The sequence below is a fragment of the Penaeus vannamei genome, chromosome 32 (assembly GCF_042767895.1).
Source record: "Penaeus vannamei isolate JL-2024 chromosome 32, ASM4276789v1, whole genome shotgun sequence".
NCBI classification, from domain to species: Eukaryota; Metazoa; Arthropoda; class Malacostraca; order Decapoda; family Penaeidae; genus Penaeus; species Penaeus vannamei.
Window position 1 is genome coordinate 29,130,900 of NC_091580.1, and position 12,500 is coordinate 29,143,399.

A 12,500-nucleotide genomic window follows, 5' to 3' on the forward strand; every position below is an offset into this window, starting at 1 on the left:
ATTTTCATTTTTCATTTAAAGTTAAGCTATATATACCAGTAATTCACGGAACAAAATACCATTTAACAAACCTGCAAACTGGAAGGTCAAAAGAGCCTGCCTTGTACAACTCCCACAAGAAAGGACACAGCACACGTGACATCCCTCTGACGCCACAAACACAAGGAAAGATGACGAAAGGAGAAGACAACAGAGGGGATAAAGATCGAGAGAAAGGGAGGGAGGGGAGGGAGAGACAGAGAAGGGGTGGGGGGGGAATGGAGAGAGAGAGAGAGAGAGAGAGAGAGAGAGAAAGAGAGAGAGAGAGAAAGAGAGAGAGATAAGAACAAGAGCGAGCCTACTAAGCACGTACCCGCCGCGAGGGACCGAAGAACACAATCCCCACCAGCATAGAATTCTCTCCCCTTCTTCCAACATCCCCCTCCACTCCCTCGAGCCAAACGCAGTCCGAGAAGGAGAGGCGTTGTGCTCAGATCACCACGCCCTTCTGTCGCGCTCGGGCTCCTGTCGGTGGGCCTTCGGGAACTTTTTTTTGTGCTGGATTGATTTTGGTTTAACGTCAGTATGGTGTTTCCGACGTTCTTCTTGCCTAAGAAGGTAAGTTGGTGATTGTTCAGATATCGTATATATATATATATATATATATATATATATATATATATATATATATATATATATATATTTACACACACACACACACACCCACACACACATACACACACACACACACACACACACACACACACACACACACACACACACACACACACACATATATATATATATATATATATATATATATATATATATATATTTATCTATTTATTTATTCATGTTTATTTATTATTTATTCGTTGTCTTATTTATGTATATCTTTTGTATGTGGCAGCGATTTTTTTTATTAAATAGCAATATTATTCTCGTTGGTATTATCTAATTTATCATAATCATCATTATCATAATTGTTATTGCTAACATGATTATTACCATAATTGCTATAGCAATAATTGTTGACATCTTTGTTATAATTACATCCATTATCATTATATTCCATTATTATTATTATCGTTATTACTATTCTCATTGTTATGACGATTATTACTATTATTATCATTATTATTACTACCTTTATAATTGTTATTATTATTATCATTATCATTATTATTATCATTAATGTCATTATCACTTTATAATCGTTGTAAAGAGAGAACGAGGGAAAGAGAAAGAGAGATAGAAGAAACGAGAGAGAGAGAGAAAGGGAAAGTGAGAGAAAGGGAGTGGTAGAGAGGGAGAGAACAGGAGGGGAGACAGTGACATATATATATATATATATATATATATATATATATATATATATATATATACATATTCATATATATATACATACATATATATATATATATATATATATATATATATATATATATATATATATATATATATATATATACATATACATACTCATATATATACACACATATTCACACACACACACACACACACACACACACACACACACACACATATATATATATATATATATATATATATATATATATATATACATATATATATATATATATATATATACATATACATACACACATATATACATGTGTGCGCGTGTGTGTATGTGTACACACACACACACACATACGTTTATGTATATATTATACCCTTATTTGCGATAAATGCTTAAACAGACAGACCAAGAGACGTGGCTAATGACAGACACCGGTAATGGAGCTTAATAACCTCATATTTAGACTGAGGCCAAATTTGTCGGTCTGTTTATCCACCTGTCTTTCTATCTATTCATCTGGCTATCTGTCTACACATCTATCTGTCTATCTATTCACCTAATTATCTATCCAATAATTATTCATCCTACCTATGCATCTATCTATCTATCTATAAATCTATCTATCTATATATTAATCAGTCTATATATCTATCTACTCTTCTATCACTCTATTCTTCTATCTATCTATTCACCTAATTATCTATCCACTAATTATTTATCCTACCTACTCATCTATCTATCTATCTATTTATTAATCTATCTACCTATCTATTAATCTGTCTGTCTATCTATTCTTCTATCACTCTATTCTTCTATCTATCTATTCTCCTAATTATATATTTACTTATCTATCTATTCACCTACCAGGCCTCTTTACTCACACATATGCCCAAATATTCCCCTTTATATCTATTCACAAATTTATTCCCCTTCCTATATGGCATTTCGCCTATCTATCTAGTTATCTTTTATTAAGTTATTCTTCTATTCATCCACTTATCAATCTGTCCATCTACCTAACAGTCTATCCAACTATCTATCAGTCTATTGATGCATCTGTTAGTCTATCTATCCAACTAGCAATTTAAATACTTTCGTTATTCACAACTTTCACATACGTATCCTCTCTCTCTCACACACACACGTCGCACACTCACTCTCTCTTTTTCTCACTCACTTTCTCTCTAATTATTCTCTCTCTCTTTCTTTCTCATACGCCCCTCTCTCTCTCTCTCTCTCTCACACACACACACACTCTCTCTCTCTCACGCTCTCTTCCTCTTTCTCTCTCTCTCTCTTTCTCACTCACTCACTCTCTCCCTCCCTCCCTCTCCCTCTCTCTCTCACACACACGCGCGCGCTAACTACCCCCAACCCCCACCCTGACCCACTCACACCCTCCCCGCCCCTAATCCCCACAAAGCTAAATATCCCCCAAGTTATAACTCGAGGCACGCGCCCTCCAGGTCCGCCTTTTGTCTTCTGCGCCCTCCTCGTGACTGAGGGAGAGGTCAGTCATAGTCATGTGAGTTCTCGGGGGCTTCGTCTTGGGAGGCTCGGAGGTGCCTGTGGGCTATGTTTCCTTCCCTCCCTCTCTCTCAATCTCTCTCTCTATCCCCCCTTCTCTCTCTTGCTTTCTCTCTCTCTATCCCCCCACCTCTCTCTCTCTCTCTTCCCCTTCCCCCCCTCTCTCTCTCCTCCCCCCTCTCTCTCTATCTATCTCTCTATCCCTCCCTTCCCTCTCTCTCTTTCTCCCCCCCCCCCCCTCTCTCTCTCTCCACACACCCCTCTCTTTCTCTCTCTCTTTCCCTCCCTCCCCCTCAATATCCATCTCACCCTCGACCTAACCTCCTCCTCCTTCTCTCTCCTCCAGAGTGGCAGCGACTCCTCGGTGGCCGTGGGAGGCGAGGACCAGATCACCTACTCGTGGCACAACGTCAATGTCTACAGCAACCCGAGGGCGAGGTCCAGCAGGTCGCTCTTCAGCAGGAAGAAGCAGGAGTCGAGCGAGAAACACATTCTTAAAGATGGTTCGTGGTGATGGTGGGGTTTTTAGGTTTGGTTGTTGATCGTTAATTGGTTATTTGGTTGATGATAGTTGGTAGTTCGGTAGTTAGGAAATAGGCATTCTAGTGTTTGTTTATTCCTGTTATTCCTCTCTGAAAATGTATTTTCTCTAAAACAGACGAATATTGTGGGATGTGTCTACATGCGAGCGAGTATAACACACATCCAGGAAAATGCTTCCAAAATATTTTGATATTCAGTGCCGTGGGTGATTCATGCCCAGGGCGATGTGGAGGGATGGTACGGTTAGTTTAGTTTAGTGTTAAGAGTTTGTATGCTCTCTCGCTTGCAGCTGCCACCTCTGGCTAGCCTGGTGTAAAAAGGGAGCAGGTAATCATAAGCCTTTCTTGCCAGCATATAGTCTCCCTGTGACCACCGATGGATACCGGATGCCTTCTCCTAAACTATAGCAAAGAATCAAAAGGAGCAACAGGACATCCTAGAGGTATGAAGCCATGCCCCATTAGTATGCGGGAACACCTTCATAACAATTCCCGCCCGCCGCCCCTTGATCCTTGGGTGGCAGTTCTTCCCAGTCTGCCTCCCCTCGGGACCTACAGGTACCAATTAGAAGCACCATCAAGCAAATTGGGCTGTGGGTCCCTCAGGGAGGGCGGCCACCAGGCTGTGGTTGGGAGCGAGGGAAACTTGTCTCTCGTTTAACCTTTTCCGGGTCGTCCCCTGCAGCTTGTGGGGCAGTGCCTTGGGGAATCCCGTAGGCTTGCTAACCCTAATGCCCGCCTCTATTATGGGCAATGCTAGAGAGGATGGCAGAGGTGGCAGTCACACTGCGTGACTGCTCGGGGCATCGCCTCGGATGGACTGTCCGGTCGGGGAAAGGAACACCTGCTCTTTGTGTTAGAATGATCTACAGTCTCTGCAAATGAGGAAACTGCAATGGTTGAAGGTGCAGGTGACCGCTCTCTTAGGAGGGTGAAGACGTGGCAGCGGTATGATTAGTGGGGGTCGTTTCGCAGTATTACTGGTCGTCCAACAGCGATGAACACAAAAACCATAACCATCTCCTGCAAACTTTGGCCGTTGGTAGTACCGGTAGCTCCGTCGGATATGTTTGTAATGGCACTGGCTTCATTTCTTATGGATGCGTATGTTCTTTTCGGCGTATATAACCTTGAAGAATAAGATTTTGTTAACAAACTCATTTCCAAGGCTGATAGCTGCCCTTGATAAGATATCCGCTAAGCATGTTGTGCCATCAAGCTGTGATCGAACTGGCACTGACTTTCCTGTAATGAAAACAGTCTTTCTTTGGGACTTTAGGAGATACCAGGGACTGAGGATTTACGCCTCATGGTATCACTATTTCAACTCACAGTACTGAACCTGATAAAACAATAAGCAACAAAAAAGACTGACCTTGAAGAACCCTCTAGAATATAGGGTCTACCAGAGTACCGAGCTACGTGGCACCTTCCAAAGACTGGTTGTAGTCGTCCACATCAACCTCCTCCCCTGTTTATCCAGTAACTGCTCTAGGCTGTTTTACTTGGACAGACTGATGGAGGAGCGTGCATGGTCTCTAATCATAGCATACAAGTTGACAGACCCTGAAGCAATGCTGGAGGACTTTAGTAGCAAAAGACATATTTATCTAATAATTATCTCATGTGTATGCATATTTACACGCCATCACTTTAATTGCAAAACACGATGTAGCTCAGTTCCTTTGTGACAACCCAAGAACATGGTGGAATATTCTCTCACGGGCTAGAGAACATATTCTTGTGTGTAGTGCAACTCCGTCTGCCTGGTGACTGGGACTTGCAGTAATCCCCCGCACACAGGATTTACACATTACAGAGAAAAGACAAGGACAACATATGAAGACCCTTTCGTACTAAAATACCCTACACTAGCAGACCCTGAGACGGTTGAACTCAGAACCCTCTCCACACTGCCTTCGCTTAGGTGTCCAGATCATCTTAGATCATGTTGGGTAGAAGAGCAATATCTTGAGCAGCTGTTTTAGCCTCAGCTGCTAACTGTTGGCATCAAAGACTATATACGAAAGACAAGAAAGTACATAATACACCGTTAAAAAAAAATTGTGAGGCCCAAAACTTCTTACAGCGCCATCTATTGTTCAGATATATAACTAGTAGAGAACATTCATTTTTTAACTCTTAATTTCTTATTTTTAAACGTTTAGTTTCAGTTGAAGGTTTGCAGTTTTTTTTTTTTAAATAAGAGACTCGAAATCTATCCATCAAAGAATTACTTCCTATATATATAAATTTACATGTAATTATATCACTGTACCATTCTTTAACAGTTTTTTTTATCAGCGAAGATTTCTTTACATACATCAAAATAAGGTTTTGCACTGTAATTTTAGAATATGACAATAAATCATATTTATCTAATAATAATCTCATGTGTATGCATATTTACATGTCATTATAAAAAAACGTTATTGCAGAAAATATGTATTAATACAATGAATACGAACCTAAATTCAAACATACTTTACAACCACTGGGCAGTAATAAATTCTTCATGTTTTTCATTAAATTTTGTTGTGTCATTAAGTTAAGGATATACATTTACGTAAAACATTTCCTTATTTGCTTACAAGTCATCATCGATGAAAGTATTAATGAAAGCAGACCTAGAAATAGAACAGAAAGCATAAAACGCAAAAACAAAAAACAATCCCTTTCCTACCATTTTGAATGTGACGTTTCACGATAATAAACAAACAGACGACACACCGCGTACAGAGCGCCATCTATTGTTCAGATATCACACTATCCGCCAACCGCTGGGGCTCATGCTCTCCCATCTTTCTTATATAATCTTTGATTAGCATAGATGTGGATGATTTCATGATCCATTGCCTGGTCCATTCATGAGTGGCGAGCCTCCCTCCCTGACATTATATTGAGAAATTATATTGGGAGAGAGAGAGAGAGAGAGAGAGAGAGAGAGAGAGGAGGAGGAGGAGGAGGAGGAGGAGGAGGAGGAGGAGGAGGAGGAGGAGGAGGAGGAGGAGGAGGGGGGGGAGGGGGAGGAGGAGGAGGAGGAGGATCGACAGGTGATCCCCAAGTTGAAAGGTGATAGAGCAACTGGCCTTTGCAACTTCTTGGTGAATACCTGGACTCCGGTAGTGCATGTGTGGCTTATGTATTTCATTGATGTTCTGGCTGCCATCTGGTAGCGTGGTATCATTTCTTTGGACTTGCTACCAGGCAAGGTGCTTCAGAGATGGTTTTCTGAGGCACCAGCGACCTAAGCAGGCTGGATTCTTTCTCAGCAAAACTACAAAAGATGGCATCCTTAGAAATTGTCATAATTGAGTTCCATTATTGGTTACTGGCAGTCTACACGAACCTCAAGAAAGCATTTGACCCAGTGCATTGTGTGTCATTCTTGGAGATTGCAATTAAGAAAAAGTATACATACTAGTATTGAAGGTGCATGTAAGGTGTGGTGGGGGCATGTCTGTCTTCCTTTCTGTGAATTCAGGAATGGGACAGGACTATTGTCTCGGACCAGTGTTTTTCACACTTGCTTGGATTGGATGGAGGATAGAACTCAGCCAAAATCAGTGCAGAACAACATTAGGAAATATGGAGGTTACCGACCTTGACTTTGCTAATCCTTTTGCCGTCTTATATGAGTCTTTGGAGACCCAGATGGCAGCGCTTTGCCTCACTTAACAATGAAACAAAGCCCTTGAGTCTAGAGGCCTCTTGGACCAAGAATATGATCCACGACTAAATATCTGCTAAAGGAACCTCTTCAGTCGGTGCATATTTTGCAGTGAGGACATCTAGTGTAGTTCATGGTTAAGAGCTGTCATAAGGAAGGCGGAAGATGGCCACGTGTCCTCAAGGCCCTGACACTGAAGGCTTTTGCTGCAGCGAAACTTGAACTGACGCCTATTGTAACAAACCCTTGTGTCAGAAGGTGGAGTATGGTGGACTCAACCACATGCACAACCAACAACTGCACAATGGAAACGGTGTAAGACTTGTAACTTGCACAGTCTGGAACCATCATCTGAAGCTATATACTTGCTTTGGCTCCCCAAGGATGACCCCACCTATCCACTGAGTCCTCTAGAGTCAACCTTAAGTCAATAATAAGAAGGATGAATATGCAATGACAATGACAACAATAACGAAGGGAATAAGAATTAGAACAAGAAGAAAAACGACAATAATGATGACAATATCAATATTGTCATTCTTATCATTATCGTAATAATGATAATGAGCAGTAGAGATGGGCCTTAGACCTGCCTGATGGCTTACCAAGAAGGAACCTCATGTCTGGAAAAAAGGCCCCACTGCCTGACCTTTTTCATGAGCATGTATATTTGTGGAGCCCTTGGTATTTTTTTTAAGTTGGAAGATACATAGGTAAATCATTATGTACCATTCTCTTCCTTTAACCCGTTGATTAAAACAGCGTGCATACGTTCCAGTTCACCAAGAATGATATACCTTGCAGTACTCTTGGGCATGAATTATTTACAAAAAAATGCATTTTTATCGGTGATTTATTTCTTATCTGATTCTCATTGCAAGTTCTGAACAGTTTTCTCATATTTTACTATCTGCCATTTGGCCGAGAAGTGATATAATTCGTATTATGCATTCCTTTACATTATTATCTTTGACGTCCCACCTGATGGTGATCAATGTTACTACAATTCACGGTCACTGAAGAAGTATGCGGTGCTAAAACTTCCCCTTTCGTTCCTTGTGCTGTGGCGAGTAACCTCCTCTTCCCCCTCGTGCAGAGACGCGCAACCCTCCCTTCTCCCGTCATGCAAGGGTGATAAAACCTTCCCCTCTCTCCCCTCGGGCAGTGCCACTTACTCTCCTCTTTATCCTCTCACAGTGACGCTTCCCTCCTTCCCTTCTACTGCAGTGACTCTTATCCTCCTCCCTCCTCTCTTGCAGTGACATTCCATTCCTCCTTCTTCTCCTGCAGGGGCGTTTACTCTCCTTTTCCCCTCTCCTGCAGTGACTCTTACCCTCCTGCTCCTCCTCTCCTTCAGTGACACTTCCCTCCCCCCCCCTCTACAGCAATGCCGCTTACCCTCCTCCTCTCCTTCAGTGACACTTCCCTCCTCTTCTCCTCTCCTGCAGTGCATCTTACCCTCCTCCTCCTCTCCTTCAATGACACTTCCTTCCTCTTCCCCTCCTCTCCAGTGCCTCTTACCCTCCTCCCTCCTCTCCTGCAGTGACGGGCATCTGTCGTCCCGGCGAGCTGCTGGCCATCATGGGGGCGTCGGGCGCGGGCAAGACGACGCTGCTCAACGTGCTCACGCACCGCAACAACGACAAGCTGCGCATCGTCGGCGACCTCTTCGTCAACGGCCACCGCGTGGACCCCGACTCCCTCACCAGCCGCTCCGCCTACGTGCAGCAGGACGACCTCTTCATCGGCATGCTCACCGTCAGGGAGCAGCTGGTGTTCCAGGTGAGGGCGGGGCGTCTTCTCCCTTGGGGGCGCTGAGGGACGTTTGAGGGAAGACGGGTTGCGTCTGCGGTGGCGGATACGGGTTCCTTTATATGAGCTCTGTGTATAAGCGTTTGTGTGTGTGTGAGAGAGAGAAAGAGAGATGAGAGAGATGAGAGAGAGAGAGAGAGAGAGAGAGAGAGAGAGAAACACAGAAAGACAGACAGCGAAAGAGAGAGAGACACAGACAGACAGACAGAGAAAGAGAGAGAGAGAGAGAGAGATGGGGTGTGGGAGGAAAGATGGTTTGAGAGAGAAAGAGAGAGAGAGAGAGAGATGAGGTGTGGGGGGAAAGATGGTTTGAGAGAGAGAGAGAGAGAGAGAGAGAGAGAGAGAGAGAGAGAGAGAGAGAGAGAGAGAAAGAGAGAGAGAGAGAGAGAAAGAAAGAAAGAGAGACAGACAGAGAGAGAGTGTGTTTGTATCCGTGCGTAAACGTTACATACACATACACATGTTCACATACATGAATCTTCCCTTTTCCAGGCGATGCTGCGAATGGACCGGCACCTAACGTACGACCAGCGAATGGGTCGTGTGGACGAGGTCATCAGTGAGGTACGTGGTAATAAATTCAATTCATGATTCATGAGTATCAACAAATATAATTTCTATCTTAACTGGATCTAACGTACTTGGAATTCCAGTTGTCAAAACACCGGACTTTCTGTCATGAAAAATGATGTATCTATGTCTAAAAACATGATAAAATCGCTCCATTGAGAAGCTGTCGAGAACTTAATATCTATATATCACACAAGAAGATCGATTTTGATATTAAATGATGCTACATGCTCACAGAAGCCATTAAGACTCCTTTGGAACAAATCCACTGACATAAAGAAAATTACATTTAAAACCATAACCAACACACCATATCTACTGATCCAATTAAAGTAAATAACCTGTCAGTCATGGATTAATTACCTGTCATTAAGTCAGTCCTTATAAAGAGTCACCACATAAGACCAGTTAGATTAGAAATGCAATATTGCAAAATAATGAAGGTATCATTATTGCTGTCTCTCCTTTATTTCATATTATGAATTTATATCCATATTCTGTATTTATATCTATATCTATTTTATTCGTGGTCACATTATATGTTAAAATCTGAATTTTATTTTCATGGACGTTCCTGTAAATCTCATTTTTCTTTATCCTTATTTTTCTTTATCTCTATCTTTATCTTCATCTTTCATTATCTTTCTTTCTTTATCTTTATATTTCTTTGTCTTTCTCTCTCCTTACCATTATCTATATTTTTCGTTGTTTTTCTTTCTTTATCTTTATCTTTTTCACCTTTATCTTTCTTTATATTTTTATCTCTTTACCATTACCCTCATCTTTATCCTTCCCTTACATGTTCCCATCATCTTTATTCCTCCCTAATACATTACCCTTATCCTTATTCTTCCCTTACATGTTCACATCATTTTTATTATCATCCCTTATACATCACCCTTATCTTCATTCTCTCCTTATACGTTCCCATCTTTATCCTTCCCTTCCCTCTCCCCACCATCTTTATTCCCCCCCTTACCTGTCCCCATCATCTTTATCCTTCCCTTCCCTCTCCCCACCATCTTTATTCCTCCCTCATACATCACCCTCATCCTTATTCTCCCTCATCCTTATCCTCCCTCCGCAGCTCGGCCTGATGAAGTGTGCGGAGACGAAGATCGGAGTCCCGGGCAGGATCAAAGGAATATCTGGAGGAGAGATGAAGAGGCTGGCCTTCGCGTGCGAGGTGAGGATGGGGAATAAAGGGGGAGATAGAGGAAGTAGGAAGAGATAGAGGAAGTAGGAAGAAATAGAGGAAGTAGGAAGAAATAGAGGAAGTAGGAAGAAATAGAGGAAGTAGGAAGAAATAGAGGAAGTAGGAAGAGATAGAGGAAGTAGGAAAAAATAGAGGAAGTAGGAAGGAGAGGTAGAGGAAAAGAGGAGACTGATAAGGAGAATGGGGGATAAAAGGGGAGATGGAGGAAGTAGCAAGAAATAGAGGAAGTAGGAAGGGGATTTGGAGGAAAAGAGGAGACTGATAAGGAGAATGGGGGATAAAAGGGGAAATAGAGGAAGTAGGAAGAGATAGAGGAAGTAGGAAGGGGAGGTAGAGAAAGAGAGGAGACTGATAGGGAGAAGGGGGAATAGAGGGAGATAGAGGAAGTAGGAAGGGATAGAGGAAGTAGGAAGGGGATGTGGAGAAAGAGAGGAGACTGATAAGGAGAATGGGGGAATAAAGGGGAAATGGAGGAAGTAGGAAGAAATAGAGGAAGTAGGAAGGGGATGTGGAGAAAGAGAGGAGACTGATAAGGAGAATGGGGGATAAAGGGAAACAGAGGAAGTAGAAGATGTAGAGAAAAAAGGGAAATAGACGAAGTAGAAGGATATGTAGAGAAAAGGGGATTTCGGAGACTGATAAAGAGAAGGGAATTAAAGGGAAATAGAGAAAGTAGGAAGGAGATGTGGAGAAAGAGAGGAGACTGATAAGGAGAAGGGAATAAAGGAAAATAGAGGAATTAGAAGAAGAGGTAGAGATAAAGGGAAATGATAGTATAAGGAAGAGATAAAGGCACTAAAGAGAAGGAGAGAGAATAAATAAATAAAAAATAAAGAGGGTAATGAAATCATGGATAAAAACACTGGCAACAATTGCAAGGATTTCAGAGATAATAGAAGAAAAAAGGATTGAGAGGAAGACACTAGAAAGAAGGAGAAAGAACAGACATAGAGGCAAAAAATGAAGAAAATATATAATTTCAGAGATAATAATGGAAATAAGAATGGGATAAAGACACTAAAGAGAAGAAAAGGTAATGAAATGAGACAAAAATCGAAAAAGTAATGTAATCAAAGGTAAAGACAAGAACAGCAACAACAGCATGGGTATTGCAGTGAGGAAAAGGGGAAATTATGACACTCAAGACAGTATCCTAAATAAACTTGATATTAAGGAAAACTGGAATGGCTATTTTACAATGATGTATGACTTTGTCTACTATTCTTTAGTGATGCATAATTCTGTCTATTATTTTGACCGACTGATGTAATAGATTGGGTGTTAGTTGATGTAGAATTCGAGACGGGTTTCTTCTTCACACGACGTCGTAATTCTTGGAAGTGTAGTTCGGCGAGCTTGTCCTTCGCCCTGTTCCGTCTTGACCGTCTTCCGCCTTCTCTCTCTGTCTCCCTCTCAGGTGCTGACGAACCCTCCCCTCATGTTCTGCGACGAGCCCACCTCCGGCCTGGACTCCTTCATGGCCCAGAACGTGGTGGCCGTCATGAAGAACATGGCCGAGCGGGGCAAGACCATCATCTCCACCATCCACCAGCCCAGCTCCGAGGTCTACGCCATGTTCGACCGCGTCCTCCTCATGGCAGAGGGACGGGTCGCTTACCTGGGCGAGGTCGACGCCGCCTACCAGTTCTTCAACAGGTGAGGGTGCTGGGCAGAGGGCGCTGTGCCAGAGGGAGAGGAAGACAGGATGGGGAACTGATGCGTGTGCGTTCGAGTCGTATGTGTCTGTGCGTTGTTGTTGTTTATGCGCGTGCGTATGAGTACGTGTGCGTGCGTATGAGTGTGTGTGCGTATGAGTGCGTGCGTATGAGTGCGTGTGCGTGCATATGAGTGCGTGTGCGT

The 12,500-nt window shown here is 42.4% G+C and overlaps 1 protein-coding gene across 2 annotated transcripts in view; it reads left to right on the forward strand.

Moving 5' to 3' along the window:
• LOC113818743 (protein white) overlaps positions 1-12,500 on the forward strand; it is a 65,652-nt gene that overhangs the window by 44,196 nt on the left and 8,956 nt on the right. The window contains exons 1-6 of one of the 2 annotated variants that reach the window (XM_070144340.1): positions 417-597; positions 3,177-3,333; positions 8,586-8,824; positions 9,347-9,418; positions 10,512-10,610; positions 12,058-12,296. In XM_070144340.1, the coding sequence (XP_070000441.1) occupies positions 565-597; positions 3,177-3,333; positions 8,586-8,824; positions 9,347-9,418; positions 10,512-10,610; positions 12,058-12,296 (839 nt within the window). In that variant the 5' untranslated portion in view covers positions 417-564. Of the gene's footprint in view, positions 1-416; positions 598-3,176; positions 3,334-8,585; positions 8,825-9,346; positions 9,419-10,511; positions 10,611-12,057; positions 12,297-12,500 lie in introns of those variants that run through there. The other variant, XM_070144339.1, reaches the window with a different exon arrangement.